Source organism: Podarcis cretensis (assembly GCF_951804945.1).
Source record: "Podarcis cretensis genome assembly, chromosome: 12".
Lineage (NCBI taxonomy): Eukaryota > Metazoa > Chordata > Lepidosauria > Squamata > Lacertidae > Podarcis > Podarcis cretensis.
Window position 1 is genome coordinate 11,501,476 of NC_137181.1, and position 17,712 is coordinate 11,519,187.

A 17,712-nucleotide genomic window follows, 5' to 3' on the forward strand; every position below is an offset into this window, starting at 1 on the left:
AAATATAGATTAATATGCCTACTCTCAACTGAGGCTAACACTTCATGCCTGTGATAAAGTGAACTCTAGTCCATGAAACCTTATGCCACAATAAATTTGATTGACTCTGTTAATTTGGTATGTATTATACTATATTACATTAATGTAGCTCCACTCCCCCTGCCCCCAGCTCATGGGCAACTAGAAAATCTGGGTCCCAAAATGAGTAGGAGTCTCCACAAGTAAAGGAGGCTTCACTGCTAAAGATAGTTACCCTTGAACATGTGGAGGGCAATGGAGATGGGGACAGAGTTCTTGTGTTTATTCATGCTCTCCCTACTATGTGTGGTTATTTAAGCCCCATTATGAACACCTAAAGTGGGTTCAAGAAAACCCCTGAACTGCAGACCTGACTCTTCAGAAAGAGTGCAACTCCATTCATAGCCAGTTAAAAACCAGCATCCGGATCAATGTACCATCTTAGCTGGATTATGTTTCAGCTTGTTTGCCATTCCAGAACTGCCTGCAGACACCTGTTCAGGATTTCTACCACCTCCCTGGTAGTAAATGGGAAAGCAAGGTAAAGCTGTGTGCTATGCTTTTCTCTATACCCATGTATTCATATTTACCTATTTACACTCATCCCAAACCTCTGGATAACCTCTCTCACTGACTCCATGTGAATGTTAAAAGCACAGGGAAACAGAAGTCTTTCAGCAGCATCTGCTAGATCCGCCTCTCCAGAAAAGGCCCAATCCACCATATCTTCAAGTTCATTCCAGAGAGGCTATCCAGAAGAGTACTATAGATGATGGTATCAAATGTTGCTGAGAGGTCCAGGAGAAACAACATGGTTGCATTTGTTCTGTCTGCTCTGTGGCACAGGCGAGGCACCTGGGCAGCCAAGACCATTTTTGTCCCAAAATCAAGTCAAAGGTTAGACTAGACCAGGTTTAAATTTTGGGAATACCACAACCTGCTCTAACCTGTTCAAAAATGATAGCTTTGACAGGGGACAATAATTCAGGAGTATGTGAAAATCTAAAAATACTTATGTGGCTCTGAATCTTATATTTTTGTTTCTTTATAAAAAATTGCTACCACCTTTTCTGCCAGTTTTAAAATTGTTGCTATTGGAACACTTGCAATTTAGTTATTGATAAACTCTCACCTGTTCAAGTTGTTTTTGAACCATACTCTGCTGCTCAGTAACATGCTTGAGCTGCTCCGCATCTTCCTCTGGGAATTCTCGACCAGCTTTCTTTGCAGTGCGCTGTTTTGCAGATAGTGCCTTTTTTGATTTTCTGTGTGCTCCAATTTGTTCTTCAAGGAATTTCTGCTGCATCTGAAGAAGCTGCTGTGTTTCTTGTAGCCATTCTTCATATTGCTTTCTGTGTGAATCATCTAAGGATAAAACACAACAAATCAATTTTCTTACCATGGGTTTTGCAAACTTTCACAAATCTCATTTTCAAACTGATTTCAAAAAGAAGGGATTTTCTTTCATATCAGCCCCCCACACCAAGTATTAACACCTTTCTCTTTTTGTAATAGAGAAAAAATAAATTATTTTGAATAAAATAAGAAAAGAGGATGTAAAGCATCAACAAAATCTGGAGCATGCAAGTATGCATTAACATCCTTCAAGGCAGAATTTAAGGCCAATCTTTTCTTACCCTAACCAAGAAATCAAGTGCTACCCCTTTGAAACTGACAATGGGGCTACAAAATCTTTTCCCCCCTTTTAAAAAATAAGTTTATATAAAATACATATGAAAATGAATGTCAGGTTAGTCATTATTACCCTAATATTATCATCTAATCAATGCTAGTTATTCTGAGATGTTTCTGCAACTGGTTTTTCCACTTTTTATAAGTTCGATAGTTGTCACATTTCAAAAGCTTACTATGCACTGGCTCAGAATATTTCAGTTAATTGTGTCATAATTCAATTATTATCTTTGAAAAGGCTTGTAAATAAGCTGTGTGTATTCTGAAATATAATATGTGCCCATGGAGTTGGCTTCAAAGTCTAATATCAGTTTATGAGAGTTCTATACTTACTTACAAAACCAGGACCAAAATTTGGAGGGTTGGGCCTAGACATCTGCGGTGTCAGGTTTCCATCCTTGAAAGTGGGGGGGAAACAGAGTGTGTTAAACAAAATTCTGTTTTACAGTTGCTCTGAAGCTGTGAGGAATGGGAATCTGCTACATTCAACACGTGGCCAAGAGGCTGCTGCTACTGGGTTTGGGTTATAGGTTGTGGCATACTTATGGACCCAGTCCAGAAAACATCCTGCTTCCCTTGTGGGATGATGAGCTCCTTGACAAAGAGACGATCATTGCAATAAGGTGTAACAGTGCAACTCACCTGCTCATCTCAGGTAAGGACAACAATTCAAATGTCTAGGATTTCAATCCAGAGACTTACTCAACTCATGAAAACATTAGTGGCTGTGGATGCAGGTTTGTCTGAATACTCTATCTATTATAGCACATCAGCTTTTAGACCACAATTCCACTTACGAAAATCTGCTTTACTTCAAATTTCAGGACACGTTACCTGTGTGATTGCTTGCTGGACAAGATTCTGGCTTTCACCACTTGGTACTCCTGGCACTGCTTGACCCATAAAGGCAAATCTAGTAATGGGTAAATAAAATCACATTTTGTATTTTTTTTTACAGCTAAAATTAATGAAGTGTTAATAATATGAGATTTTGATATAAACTAATCTCAGAAGGGAAACAGTGTGCTCCTGGGCATGCACAGTCTGCTGCTTCACCTTCCCAGCCCCTGCCCTTTTCTGCATACCACAGAGTTATTGCTATGTGCAGAGGAAAACAGCTGTTGGTGTGTATGACATGAATCACAAAATAGGAAATTAATGATTAATGGTAAAATTAACGCTAAAATTTACTTTGCTAATCTCCCAAGGAGGGACGCAGGTGGCGCTGTGGGTTAAAGCCTCAGCGTCTAGGACTTGCCGATCGAAAGGTCGGCGGTTCGAATCCCTGCGGCGGGGTGCGCTCCCGCTGCTCGGTCCCAGCGCCTGCCAACCTAGCAGTTCGAAAGCACCTCCGGGTGCAAGTAGATAAATAGGGACCGCTTACCAGCGGGAAGGTAAACGGCGTTTCCGTGTGCGGCTCTGGCTCTGGCCAGAGCAGCGATGTCACGCTGGCCACGTGACCCGGAAGTGTCTCCGGACAGCGCTGGCCCCTGGCCTCTTAAGTGAGATGGGCGCACAACCCCAGAGTCTGTCAAGACTGGCCCGTACGGGCAGGGGTACCTTTACCTTTACCTTTAATCTCCCAAGGAAGGTAACAGCTATCAGAATAACCTGAAATTTCAGTGAGCAGAAACTCATGCTGATATCTAAGAGAAGCTAAAATAGTCACAATCTTTGCCTACCTGTTCATGACCATTTGTGGCATGCCCATATTGTTCTGTGCCATTACTTTATTGATCCCTTTCAGAGCCACCATTTTCGCTTTCATTATAGGGTCAGTGATTGCATCAAAATCTATGAAACCAAAATTTAAGAAGAATAAGTATTTCTTATATAAAATAGCCAGTGTGGATAAGCATATCATTTGTTCACCATTGCTAACCTGTTGAGGCTCATTTTTAAGTTTCATAATTATGACAGAAAAACTTGGTCCAGTGGTGTTTTAATTATTTTTAAAGGCAATTTACTGTGGTTACTATAGATCTTTTAGAAATTCACACTTAATAATTGGTTCAAACTATATTAAGACAGGGTGACTCTAATAGATTGATGCTAGAATGCTGATGGGCATCATAGAGAATGTTTTAGACCGAAGCAGTTCTCTTAGGTGCCATTTTCCCTCTTTATACCAGCTCTGAGCTAGTGCCAGCAGCATAATACCTTGTTTGCAAGAGAAGTAACCATATTGCTGGAGGGAGAGAGGGAGGGATGCCTGGTAATGGACTGTGTAGATTGCTTTCACCCACCCTTGTATTTGTTTTGAGGTTTTTACTCTACCTGTCACCTTCATGACAGAGTCTTTCATCAAAGATTTCCTTTTACTGGCTTGCTTCAACTGAGTAAGCTCACAATTTATACAAATTTCAATAAATTGAAGTGAGAGCTGGAGCAGTGATCTCTCCCTAACTGACTTGCTAACATGACATTCTTGGCCTTATGAGAATAGCAAAGGTAAGTTTTTGCCATTCTCACACCTGCAGAGCATGTTATACCATGCTCTGAATCCAAAACAAAGAATATACAATGACAATAAGAATATTAACATATCAACTGGAGTTTAGAAACAGAATATACCACTGGGGAATGTGGTTGTAAGGAGTGGCAGAGTAACTGATCTGCACCTACTTGCCCAATCCACTTGAACAGAAACACACACACACACACACACACACACACTTGAATGCATATGCAAATAAAGAACATAAACAGAGTTGGGCAGAATGAAGAAACATATTTGCTCTTCCCCTTGTGGAAGACACTTTATATGCTGCACCTTGTCCCAAATTATTCCCTTCGCCTTTACTTCTCACTCAAATTCCCACTAATATTCCTCCTTCCTAAACTAGGAGGGCCAGTAAAAATGGACTGGCAGCCCCCCACCTCCAAAATTCAATTGAAGTTGACAGCATTGTTTCAAGCTAGGCACCAGATGAATATTTCAGCTTCTACAATCCACACTTTCAGCTGCTCAGCAAGCTATGTCTATTGGATTCCGAATACACACTTTCCCTGCAGCAACAGAAAACCTCTCGGACCTATTCCAATTTCTATTTTCTTTTTTTCTACATACAGATTAAACAAATTAGAAAACACAATAGAGATAATAAATTTTATCAAATGGTGGACATTCTGAGTATTCATACCGTACTTTACCATGTGTAAGACTAGGTTTTTTATGTTAAAATAAAATTTAAAAATTGGGGTCATGTTATACATGGATAGTGCTGAGTGTATTTTCTTAATTTTGAGTCGCCCAAAATAGGGTGCGTCTTATACACGGGGGGTGTTATACACAGAAAAATACGGTATATGGTTGTTGGTTTCTATCGCACTTAGCATTATCAAAGAAAAAACAAAGACATACCAATGTTGGGGAAAAATGGCTCTGAACGCTGGCGAATCATGGCTTGCATCTGTCGCTGCTGCTGCTGCTCTTGCCTTTCTTGATCCAAAAGATCTTGCAGCAGAAGAGGCTGTTCTTCTAGCAGAAGAGGCCTCTCTCGATTTTGCTGCTGGGCTAATGTTTGTGGAATCATCATCGGCTGTGGCCCAGGCATACCACTGGGGCCGGGTCGATTTACAGCAGGCACAGTTTGATTACCAGGCTGCACTGCCCCAAAGCTATTAGCTGTCTGGCCAGGAATAAAGGCTGGATTTACCGCTGTCCCTTGTGAGAAGTTATGGCTTACTTGTGGAACATTTTCCATGGTTTGACCAGCAGATGTCATTAAAGTTTGTGGCATACTTGAAACAGGGTTGATTTGTGCTGCTGGCTGTGGATTAGGCGGAGAGCCCAGAGGCCCGACATCAGGGTTTTCTGAATTCTCATTAGCTAACAAACTTGTAAGAACAGGAGTGGATCCAGAGATATTGCAAGAACCTTGAGCTGATGTTGGAGCAGGGCCCGGAACAGTATCTGGGCTGGGCACAGTGATTTCCTCATTCATATTTGTTTTGCCAGGTAATTCCACATTACGGGGCATCACAGATGTTGCCTCTCCATCATGTAACTCTGTTTCAGTCATAAACTGAGCGCCAGAGGATGCCACACTTACATCTCTTTTTTCACTTTCAGATTTAGTTTCTTCTAACGTGTTTGGAGACATAACTTCTGTTTTAATTTCACTGACTTCAGCAGTTTTTTTCTGAGGAGACGATGCTGCAGGAGTGGCAGCTTTCTCATCCTGATGCTTTTGCTGAGTATCTTCTGCTTTGCCTTGTATTTCATCTATGGGGACATTAAGATCTAGCTCCTCACTAAACATACCTTTTTTGTCACCCAAATCGTGGTCTGGATCAGTGTAGGCAATTATGTCAAATTCACCTGATCTTAGGAGGTAATCAAGGTGGCGATCATTTGTTTCAAGATTATCTAATGTGTCCAGTTCATCTCCTTTGCCATCTTCTGGGTCTAGATTTAGATTTTCAAGGTCCTCGTCAACTAAATCTTTAACCTCAACACCCTCAAGGTCCTTGACATCTAAATCTTTTACAGAGGAGTCATCAGGATCAAGCTTTTCTTCTAATCCATCAGTGGGTTGGTTGGGAATCTGTAAGTCACTTGCTGCCTCAGTAGGTGTTGTTGTTGGCAAAGAACCTCCTGAAAAAGCATCATTAACTGGTGGATGACCTAAAGAACACATGACTAATACAGGTGGGTGGTTGGGATTCACTATAGCTTGCTGACCTGGCGGTAAATGCTCCAAACCCGTTGCCACATGCAATGGATTGTTTAGGCTTTGAGAATTACGTCTTGTGGGCTCTAGGTGTCTTGGGCCTTGACAGTCCTGTCTAGGTACAAATCCTGTATGTTGTTGATGCTGGGGGACTGTATTTGTAACAGCTGATGAGGAATTAAAAGGAAGTCTTGGCCTGCCTTCGGGTGCTCTGTGACAGAGCTCAATAAATGCCTGCCCCATGATGTTGTGCTGTTGAACCTGAATACCTTGTGGTGGGAAATGCTGTGAGAGTCCAATAGGGTTGCCCATTTGTGGCTTGTTAGGGAGTCTAGGCATGTCAATTGATCTTCTGAGTTGTGGTGGAACTCCAGCACGTTGCATTTGCTGGGGAGGCCCAAGGAAACGTTCTTGACATGGTGGAGGACCATGACCACCTCCAGAAAAACCAAATCTGGGGGGGGGGGAAATATTTGGTTGACTTGGATTGCACATTGTAGAAAGTTTACACAACAAATCAATTTTGTGGGATATTATATCTTTTGAATAAATTGAAGTGACACCTTTGCCAGCCTATTTACATTATGACTGGCTGTTACTGAAACAAATTATTGGACTAGATGTTCATTACATCTAAAGTAGCAATACATTGCTTATCTTCATATTTTGATGAAATCCAGAGTAGGTGTCAAAACAGACTGGACTGGTTTAAATTAAGGCAATTTACATAACTACTGAAATAATCAAGAAAAACAAGTGAAAAAAATCAAGTTTCAGGCTAATCCATGTATTATCTGGGCTAAACAAGCATTTACTGCGATAAGGAAATACAAGTTTGCAATACATTATTTATAGTCTGCCCTTAAACCTACAGTCTCAATAGAGCCTCATTACTGCCCGGAACATACCTTTGTTCTGTCATATATTTTGCACTAAAGAATTTAAACCTACTTGTAGAACAATTTTGAAATTAAGGATACTAAACAAGATCACTTACTTGAAGAGGTTACATATTTTTGCCCCTGCTTCAGTGTTTTTCCACAGAAAAGCAAATGTTCAGCAGGTTCGATAAAAGGGTCATGAATTCAATTTAAAGTGATTGAGTGTAGCCTTTAATGTATGTGCAGCATTACATTCAGATATAATTTTAAACCGGAACATTTTTAAAGGGTCACTTAATATAAGCAACACTTAAAACATATAGATAAAGAACCCACAAATTTATTAAATGACGACATATTTTATGATGAAGTAATTAAGAAGTATACCTAATTCCATGAGGTCTCATTGCCATTCCACCCATATCTCCTGGAAATTGGGGTCTATTAAACTGCCCATCGATGGGAAATCCTGTGAACCTCAGTCCGCTGGGAGGGACAATGGCTGACCTAATATTCCCAGGATACGGAGGAGGAGGTCTGTTAAAAATCTGGTTCAGATTTTCTTGCTGCTGCCATGGTTGAGTAGATCCTGCATGAGGTGCTGTGGTAGGCTCTTGTGGCATTTTCTCTTGACGGATTGCATTCTTCTTTTGTTGTTGCTGCTGCAGAATAATCTCACGTAATTTCTGGCGCTGACAGGGAACAAAAACAATTCAGCTCCTTTATTTATTTCATTCTTATCCCACCCTTCATCAGCAAGCGATCCCAGGACAGGTTATATACATAATGAAACATGAAAACAGAACAAACAGTAAATAAAATATTAGAAGAACATAGAAAAAGCACATAAGTAACACATATCTCCTTCCAGCATTAATACCACAAAATCAGTTCCCCTCTCTGCATCAGAAGCCTGAAGGAAGAGATGAGCTTTTGGGCTGGTGCTAAAAACACTAAACAATGTCCGCACCAGCCATTATCTCGAGGGGGAGATTATTCTACAATTGGGGTGTCACCACTGAGAAGATCCTATTTTATGTAACTGAGTACCCCTCAAGAGATGGGACAAGCCGAAGGGCTTCCCTGGAAGTTCTTAAAGCTGAGGAAGAAAAATAAAGGAATATGTGTTCCTTCAGGTATCTCGGTTCTATGTTGTTCAGGGCTTTGTAGTCACCACTAAACCCTGAAGTGGTTTCACTAGGATACAGACAGTGTTAAAGGCCTGATACTGATGATAAGACTACTGCCACAGAATACAAAATACCTGCATCTTATAGTATAAAAAAAAAACGATTTACTGATCCAACACAGCCACTATGTTTCTAAAAGCTATTGATAAGTTCCATCAACTCTGGCATCTCATAGTTTTCACAAGCACGTTATTCAACAACAGTAAACTCACTTGTCTTATTTTTTCTGCATCTGCCTGAGACATTGTGGTCGGCGTATTTGTTGCTCCAGCTGTTGGTACTGGGCCAGAAGAAGCTTGGGGGAACTGTTTTCCCTGCAAGCTCATGGAAGAGTTTGCAGATGAGCCCAAATTCCCCTCTGATCCAGATCTTGGCTGATCTGCAACATCGTGGGGAAGCTGAGCGGTTCCAAAAGTTTCTGACTGAGGTCTTGGAGTCATTGGAGGTTGATCATAAGGATCACAAGGTGGTGCTGTTGAAGCATGGCTAAAAGAATCTGTCACAGCAGGTCCCAATAGCTTTGGAGGCTGAGAACACGGATCTGATGGCCTTACAAATGTCCCAGGTAAGGTCCTGTTCTGTGATGCCTGCAGATAAGGATCACGATTTGACATTAGGGCTGGTCTACTGTAAGGTTCTGGAATTCCAGGCCTTGGTGTTGCTGGTGGTTGAGAATATGGATCACTACTAACCGGCCTTGGTGTACCTGGAGGTTGGGCATATGGATCAGAATGCCTTTGATTTGCTGAAACCTGAGCAAATAAGTCTCCAGTCTGTGCAGGTCTTGGTGTGAGTGGCTGATGCATGTATGGGTCAACAGCAGTGGGGCGAGGAGTACCCGGAGGCTGGGCATAGGGGTCTGCAACTGGCCGAGGAGTACCCGGAGGCTGGGCGTAAGGGTCTGCAACTGGCCGAGGAGTACCCGGAGGCTGGGCGTAGGGATCTGCGACAGGCCGAGGGGTACCCGGAGGCTGGGCGTAGGGGTCTGCGACAGGCCGAGGAGTACCCGGAGGCTGGGCGTAGGGATCTGCGACAGGCCGAGGGGTACCCGGAGGCTGGGCATAAGGGTCCTGAGCAACTGCCCTTGAAATAGTTCCAGACTGAGAAAAAGTATCACCCTGGTTTCGCACTACTCTTTGTGGGTGGGCAAAAGTCTCTTTTATTGCTGGATGTGGAGTCAGAGGAGGCTGACTATATGGGTCATTAGATGGATTGTGTGAAAAGCTATCTACTGGCTTTGGTGTCAAAACAGGCCGTTCATAGGGGTCCACAGACATGCGCCGTGGGGTTGGTGGCATTGAAGCATATGGATCTTGTGGGGACTGAGTTGGGCGCATTGGAGTTTTAAATGGGCCAGGACTTCCCTCAACAGCAGGAATGGGAGTCAATGGTGGGCGTGCATATGAGTCAGCAGGAGACATCCGGGGCCTAGGAAACGAATCTGTTCTGGGAGGTGGTTTAGCAAATGGGTCACTGTTTGCCACTGATAAAGATGCTTTCCCTGGTTGTTCTGCAATTAAAGGTGATCTTGATATTCCCAAAGGTTTGGAGAAAGGTTCCGTTCCCATTGTAGGCCTGGGTGTATCTGGAGCTTTTGCATAAGGGTCACTGTTGACTGGAGACAAAGAACATGAATCTCTGACAGGTGATGGCCTGCTCCCTGTTGATTCAGATGCCTGAGCTGGCCTGGATAAGGGTGAAGGGGGTGGACAGATATCTACTGATGTAACAGAATTTATTCTGACAAAGTTTTGATTTTGGTTAACAGGTGGTGGCCTAGGTGTCCCCACCATTTTTGCATAAGGGTCAACAGGAGAAGGTGGTCTGGCAGAGGAGCAAGGAGGAAACATCTGTTGTGATGGTGCCTGGCAATGTGCATCTTGAACAGGCATTCTATTTGGTGTTGCAGGTGGAGGTGGGGCCTGTGGCTTTAAGAAAACATCAGAAGGTGTAGAAGTAGGGGTACCAGGAACCTGTTTTGTATATAATGTCTGTTGTGCAGGAGACATACTTCCATTGCCAGTCTGAGGGGTTAAAGGACTTTGAATCCCACTACTAGGTGTGTCTGAACCTGAATGGTTCAAAAGTTGCTGTGACCCAAGTTGTTGTTGCAGTTGCTGCTGTTGCTGCTGCTCATTTTTCACTTGCTCAAGTTTCTGAGTTGCTTCAATTTTAGCTTGCTGTTTACTTTTCTGACGCATTTGCTGTTTTAGGAAGGGAAAAAACCAGGTTGAATTATAACTATCAGGTAATCAAACAATAGTAAAGAACCCATAAGCACGTTTTAAGGTCATTTGAAAAGTTCCAACAAATTAAGGATATGGGGCCAATTATTTCTAATATGTATATTATTTATGCAGGCTTCCAGATGACTAATATCAAACGTGCAGATCTCTGAGAATATATACTTAAATTTGAAGAAGACAGACAACCTCTGTTAAAAGATACAGGGACACTGTATAACTTTCTTGGACATTCCATCCAAGGTGAAAGTACCAGAGGCTCATGAACTTTATTTTTAAAGGTCCTATTTTGAGTTTCTTATGTCACACAAAATTATCCCTATGGTGGCTTGGCACATGAGCTAACATAGCATGCAACTCACAATACATTGATCTGTATATGCTAAATGCACTGACTATCAAAATGACATTTTTTTTCACTAGTGGGGGGAAACCTGCTAACTTTCTTGTGAAACACCATGTGGAAATAATCCTTCATTCATTTGTAATAGTTACGAGTAGCCTCTACAAATGCTCATGACCTGAGAATTACCTTCTACACATGTGGTGCCTCACCGAGAAGCTGAACTATGAAATGGCTTTGAGTTCTTCAGGCATTTGCAGTATAGGGGGCTTCTTAAACTTTCTAACCACAGGACCAATTTGAGGGCCTAAAACTTACTGAGACCTACCAGTCTACATAGAGGAGGTACAGGGATGGAGCCAGTCACAAAACGGTAGCAAATGGAGGAAGTTTAATTTAAGCCCCACTTTTTGTTACTTCAAATTGAGAATTCTCAGTTAAGGTGCTAGGATTATGCAGACGACACTTCAAAGGCTACCTATACTTGCTGTACACAGCCCATATACATCTGATGTTAATTAAGGGCAGCTCTTTCTACAGCTGTACTAGACAAAAGGGGGAATCAAAGACCAAATGCAACACACCTGTCTAAATTTCCACTCTTGCTCATGCTCTGATTCCCTCTGCTTTAATGGGTCCTTAAAGAGTTCAGTGTCAATACGAGAGCTTGGATCAATGCTATCCTGCTGCTGCTGCCTTTTCATGGAATCATTAGACATCTGCACTTTGTTGATCCGTAAGGCAGCTCTATTATCTCGGGCTTTTTGCTGCAAAACAAGCACACATGTAATTTTTTAGACTTGTTTAGACTGATATTGGAAGTAATGCCATTCTTTATTACCAACACAAAACCCACAAACGGTTTACAGGGTTTGAATAAATTTCACATAGGAAATAGGAAACTAGGACACCCTCGGTTACATTTCCAGAGAGGTAGCCATGTTTGTTTGTTGTAGCAAAAACAAAGAGTCTTATGGTACCTGTGAACTACTAATCTTCCTAGACACACAAAGTAAGGTTAATGCACCTATGTCATATCAAAGGTGCAGTTAGCAAAACAAACACACACACAAACACATTGAAAACAGTACAAGAAAAAGAGTCCTATCCATGTGTTTTGCACCAACAGCAGCTTCACTATTTCATGAAACATATGAAGAGAATTGGGACAATATCTGAAATCCAGCTAACCACTGTAAGCACTAAACAGAGCAAATAGGAATTTTTTTTTAAAAAAAACAACATACATCACTTCGGTTAATAATATAATCAGTTTAATCATTTAAAAACAGCTATAGGAATTAATTTCCGGGTGATGTTCATGATCTTTACTTTTCCAGAGGATCAAATCATCCTGTCAGTTTTTTAAAAAGTTTAGTATGTAAATTCAACACTAGGTTTTTAGAGATGCAAAAGAGCAGTCAGAAGAAATTAAGCCCAAATCCATAAAAAGTAAATTAAGAAAACTAACTGAAATTCATGTATGTAAAATGCACTTTGCAGAAGCAGTGTGCTTTATAGCAGTTTTAAAACTTAAAATACTTTTAGACTAATTAATGGAAATCAGAGACATAACATTTTTTTCTGTTTCAACAAAAATGGCAAATACTCATTACCACATATGGAGCTCTTTCTTGTGAGCTTGCTTTCCTCCACAATTTAGCAATTTGCTTCACTCTTGTAGTCCAATCTGAGAATGCAGAGGAGAAAAAGGAGTAAGATTTTGTTATTCTGCATTGATTAGGAATATCATCAATGCATCAGTAAACAGTAAACATGAAACTGTTGCCTTTTTCAGAATTCAGAAAAGCTGAACTTTATGAAATAAGATTGGTGCCTAACAGATTTGTAATGCAAGGTTTAACTCAGTGGACTTCCTGTACTGGCAAGAGGTTGGATTAGATAAGATTACTTTTAAGGTTCCTTCCAATTTTGTGATTTTACAATTTATAACAAACCTGGGAACTCCTCCTTTAGATTTGGAAAATTGATATTTGTGTACAAAACAGGTGCTACAGTTGCCATTTCACCAAGTGCTTCTTCCTTTTCCCACTTAAGAGTGCTTCTCTGCGCATTAGACATGGTATCACCTTCACCATCCAGTGGTGTAGCAGACGGAACCCAAGAACTGGTGGGATCATTCATCACCGCATTAAATGCTGTATTCTTATCCCTGGCAAAGCAAAGCAAAATAGGGATTTGTTCATTTCAGTACACGGAAATACATTATTCCAACAAACACACACAAATTAGTAACACCTCAAAATTATTAATAATTTTGGTTACTCTAAAACCCGGGAAGAAGAGAAATCAGAGAGCCCAACTCGTTAGCATCATTATAGGTTCAATGAATATCATTATAGCTACGCTGAAGTAGGGGATATATCAAATTATTCCATTTTACTCACCTTGTGTCTGTGTATGGTGGCTGTGCTATTGTAGAAAATGAGCCTATACCTCCTCCCGGAACCAAAGTTGTATGAGGGAGATGGGGGCTTGGTCCAATTAGGCCATTTATAAGTGGAACTCTTGAAAATGCATTCTCTCCTTTATAAAGAAAAGTTGAAAACACAAATAATATTTATTTATGGTAATTTATTTACATACAGGCTTTTTAGGGCATAGCCCACCCAAGGTGGCTCACAATACCATAAAGCACAATAACTTGAACAATCTAAAATATCATAATTAAAAATCTGATTACTATCTGAAAGCCAATACTCAGGAAAAATAAAATGTAATAGTAGTACTTTGCATGTGAAAAGCAAACTAAAACTCTGCTTCACTATTTCACAGTACTAAACTAGACCATTTGAAGGGACATTTTCTGCATACACCAAATATTAAACATTCAAAAATTTTACTCTGTTTTGAAGACTTTGAAAGAAGATAACATCCAGGGACTAAGCTCAAATAACTCTACCTCACACATCATGCTATTTTGCAGACTAAAGCCTTGTTTTGGCATTGTTTTCTGGGTTCTGGGATGCTGTACAGAAGACAATGTTTGGTTTCAGGAACATATAATGATCCTTATTCCTTGGCTGGAGACAGGAGGAGCTGAAAAGATGTTGGCCAAGCATCCTTGGGTACAGGGGTGGGAACCAATGAAGTAGTGGGGGCAGGGAATCTGTCAAGGGATACCTTTCTTCAGGGAGAATTTGCCAGGAGCTGAGCGACTGTGGGGCAGGGAAGAGAAGAGACAAAAGTGGATGGAATTTGCAGCACTGAAGAATGTTCTCTGCCACCTTTTTTTCCCTCTTTCTACCTCTCTCTCACACGTACACATACAACTTGGTAGAGAAAGGAAGAGTGGCCCTGCTCTAACCAGAGGGTTGGACGCAGCCGCCAGGCCACAGATTGTTCACTACTGTCCTAGGTAGATAGGAGACAGGCTGTATCAAAAGAAACATATCCACCCTTATAGGATAATTTTATTGATAAAAAAAATTAAAAAACCAATACTCTAGCTTCCAGTTTTCACAAGACTGGGTGACAATGACTGAATTGTGCGTGAATTGCTAGCAGTTGCATTTTTATTTTTTTAAAAAAGATAGTAAACAAACCTTGATTATGCAAATGCATGAGTTGAGGAGGTGGCGGTGGTGGGGGTTGTGGCAAAGGAGTTGACTGAGTAGCTGAAGGGCTCAGTACAGCAGTAAATAGGTCTTCAACATCCTTTCCTCCCAGCTCTGCAAAACACTGCATGTGAGTATATAAGGTATGGTTGCATTTAGTAAGCTTCATAAAATGATACTAAAAAGAAAGAGAACATACCTGGAATCTTGTACAGTTTGCCAAGAATTGCACCTGAACAAAGTAAAATCAACAGAAACATTAGCAAACATATACGTACAGTGAACTGTGGTAATTGCAACTAATTAAAACCAAGCACGAAGTAAATCTAAAAAAAGTTCCTTCATGAGGCAATGATATAAGAGAAACATTTACCATCTGTGACCATCTTGTCCAGTTCAGGACTCAGGATTCTATCTAACTGTTCTTCACTCAGTGGCCGTGAACTCTGACTGACGCTTTGTGGAGGTATAGAGGATGGATCATCCGATATGGGTCCAATATCTAGTCCAGCTGATGGAAGGAAAAGTATGGTTTTAACTAAAAGACCAGCAATAAGCTGAGGTGCCTAGTTTAACAACTGCTTGGAAAATATATTTGAAGCATATTTTTCTATAACACACCCAACTAAAAAACTCATTTGGTCTAAGAAACAAAGGTTTTGCAAACCTGACTGAATGTTATCTTGAATCATAAGCCTTTCCTGATATTAAGAACTTAACAATTCCAACAAGTGATTGGATTATTTTAACATTAGAGGCTTCTTTGAAAATATTCATCAGCAGGTAAGAGTTAACCTATGGACACTACAAAACCGTCTCTGGAATAGTTAAAGGAGGAAATATTTTCTTTAGAACTGATATAGATACATTTACACAGAACTTAATATGGTGTCTAAATCTGGTGAAACAAAAACAGCCTGCAGAAATGGATGACTCTACCCTCTTTGGAAGATTCTGCAATTTACTACCTTTTCTAGTGAAGAAGAACATTTGCCAAAGAGAGCCAAGAATACACTGGGGGCTTCTGCCCAAGGCGCTATCCTTAGATGTTAGGTGTGGTTTGCCAGAAACATTATTGTGTTTCTTTCCACCTTTGGCTCTGGGGATGCTCAGCAAAAAACAACATTCTATTTAGCCTTTTCTCCTATACATTACACAGTAGTAGTTTTTTTTGTCACAAGTCACTTCCTGGTTCTGTACTTCTTGGAATGGCGTCTGTCATCAATTACAGTAAAAGCGAGACCTCCCTCCAGGCTCTTCTTCCAAGTACATCTCCATCTCCTCTCTGAACTGCTTTCTCTATATTAGAACCTGTAGTACTTCATCTATTCCATAACTGATCTAAATCTGGATTCTGTCTGGTGTTTTTTTTAACTTACATTATTTATTCACAGTATTTATATAGGTCACCTTGTAATAATATTCTCAGGGTAGCTCACAACAGGAAATAAAACAATTTAACATTCAGTAACAATGATACTATGAAAGTACAAATACAGCATACAAACAGTTGCTGAGAATAGAAACAGCTGAAAGCTGAAAGAGATTAAAAAGTATAGGAAAATTAAAAAAAGACATTTGCCTGGCACCAAAATGACACAAAGGCAAGTGTAGGTGAGCGTCCCTAGGGAGGTCAATCCATAGCTGGGGTGATACTACTGTAAAGGCCTCTCTCTCCCTTAGCCACTTGCCCATCTCACTTGTAAGGGGCGCTTGAGTAAGGTCTAGATGGAGAAAGATTCAGGAGCCCTGGTTTTAAGTTATGAAGGGTCTTAAAGTTCAAAATTGTCATCTTGAATTGAGCCTGGAAAGGACTAAGAGCCAGTGAACAGAATGAAGCACTGTGAGATCAGTACACCCCAAAGAGTTCCAGAGAGTCCACACACCCCTGACCACTGAAGCCTCCCAAAGTTGTGAGAGAGAGGAGATAGATTAGAGTGGGACAGAAGGATCCAGGGTGGGTTTCCCACCTTCTTCATGATTTGCCCCTGCACAAGACCTCCTTCCTCCCCACTGAAAAAAGCAAGGCTATCTCTGGACCAAATGGGTGTCCTGGACACTTCCCTTGGCTGATCTGCATTAACTGTGGCATCCAAATCATGGTAGTTGTGAGTGGCTCTTATCTTTGAAGAACCTTGCAAACATGTCAAGGCATGCTTTTGTGCCTACTGTGCCAAACTGCAGAAGGCCTAAACCACTTGGAATAGCTCTGTTGAATGATGAATAATTATACTAGACTTGTTCCTGTCATCACATCACACCAATGAGAGGTGGAACTAAGTATTTCCTCGTGTTGGATTGGCTAGTGAACACCAGAGAACAGTATATTGCTAAGCAGCACATGGTCATGGTTGCTGAAGCTCAACTGAGTGAGTTTTAGTCAACTTGTCTCAAGGCTATCTAGATTATTTATGACCTCTCTGTCTTCTTGTGGGTTACTCCTTATGGGTGATATAGGCACTGGGAGTGGTGGTTGTGTAGGATATTAGAATGAGGTGGCTGAGAATTTCCAGTCTAAGAATGATAGAATTCTTGGAATTCTACATACAAATGTTACTTAATATGGGTTAGTATCATAAACACACTTAACTTATAGCACTTACTCACCACTTAGTAACTACAATATTTAGCAGTATATGAATTTAAATACTTGGAAATACAATGTTGAAGCCATTACAAAAAATAATACTTAAAGAGATAATCGCTTATATAATCTTTAAAAATAATGACTCCAACCTTGTGTTTTATGCTTGACAAAGTTGCAGTGTCCATCCAGGGCCAAACTGATATTAACTTTTTATTCATGCTTTTCATAATACAACAAACTAAATTAAAAACAAGTCTATCACTGTGATGCTCTATAAAGCATACTTAAATAGTGCAGGAGGAAGGAAACGTGTTACTTTGTACTGTGAAAGGCACACACACAAATCCAGTTATCCAATTCACAAATCCAATTCACAACATTTTAAAACAAAATTCTGAAACACTACTAGGTGCACTGCACAGGCAGGTACTTAACATTGCACAAGACTCTGCACACAGAGATAGTGAAACATGAAAGCATTTTTAGTGACATGGAATATATTTA

At 40.7% G+C, this 17,712-nt stretch overlaps 1 protein-coding gene across 12 annotated transcripts in view; it reads right to left on the minus strand.

Moving 5' to 3' along the window:
• KMT2C (lysine methyltransferase 2C) overlaps nucleotides 1-17,712 on the minus strand; it is a 159,582-nt gene that overhangs the window by 23,840 nt on the left and 118,030 nt on the right. For all 12 annotated transcript variants that reach the window (XM_079996271.1, XM_079996270.1, XM_079996275.1 and 9 more), the window contains 14 exons: nucleotides 14,995-15,132; nucleotides 14,821-14,853; nucleotides 14,610-14,735; nucleotides 13,452-13,590; nucleotides 13,002-13,216; nucleotides 12,660-12,733; nucleotides 11,628-11,810; nucleotides 8,670-10,661; nucleotides 7,655-7,959; nucleotides 5,075-6,840; nucleotides 3,393-3,504; nucleotides 2,545-2,623; nucleotides 2,044-2,107; nucleotides 1,151-1,383 (listed from right to left, as the gene is read on the minus strand). In XM_079996271.1, the coding sequence (XP_079852397.1) occupies nucleotides 1,151-1,383; nucleotides 2,044-2,107; nucleotides 2,545-2,623; nucleotides 3,393-3,504; nucleotides 5,075-6,840; nucleotides 7,655-7,959; nucleotides 8,670-10,661; nucleotides 11,628-11,810; nucleotides 12,660-12,733; nucleotides 13,002-13,216; nucleotides 13,452-13,590; nucleotides 14,610-14,735; nucleotides 14,821-14,853; nucleotides 14,995-15,132 (5,459 nt within the window). The remainder of the gene's footprint in view (nucleotides 1-1,150; nucleotides 1,384-2,043; nucleotides 2,108-2,544; nucleotides 2,624-3,392; nucleotides 3,505-5,074; nucleotides 6,841-7,654; nucleotides 7,960-8,669; nucleotides 10,662-11,627; nucleotides 11,811-12,659; nucleotides 12,734-13,001; nucleotides 13,217-13,451; nucleotides 13,591-14,609; nucleotides 14,736-14,820; nucleotides 14,854-14,994; nucleotides 15,133-17,712) is intronic.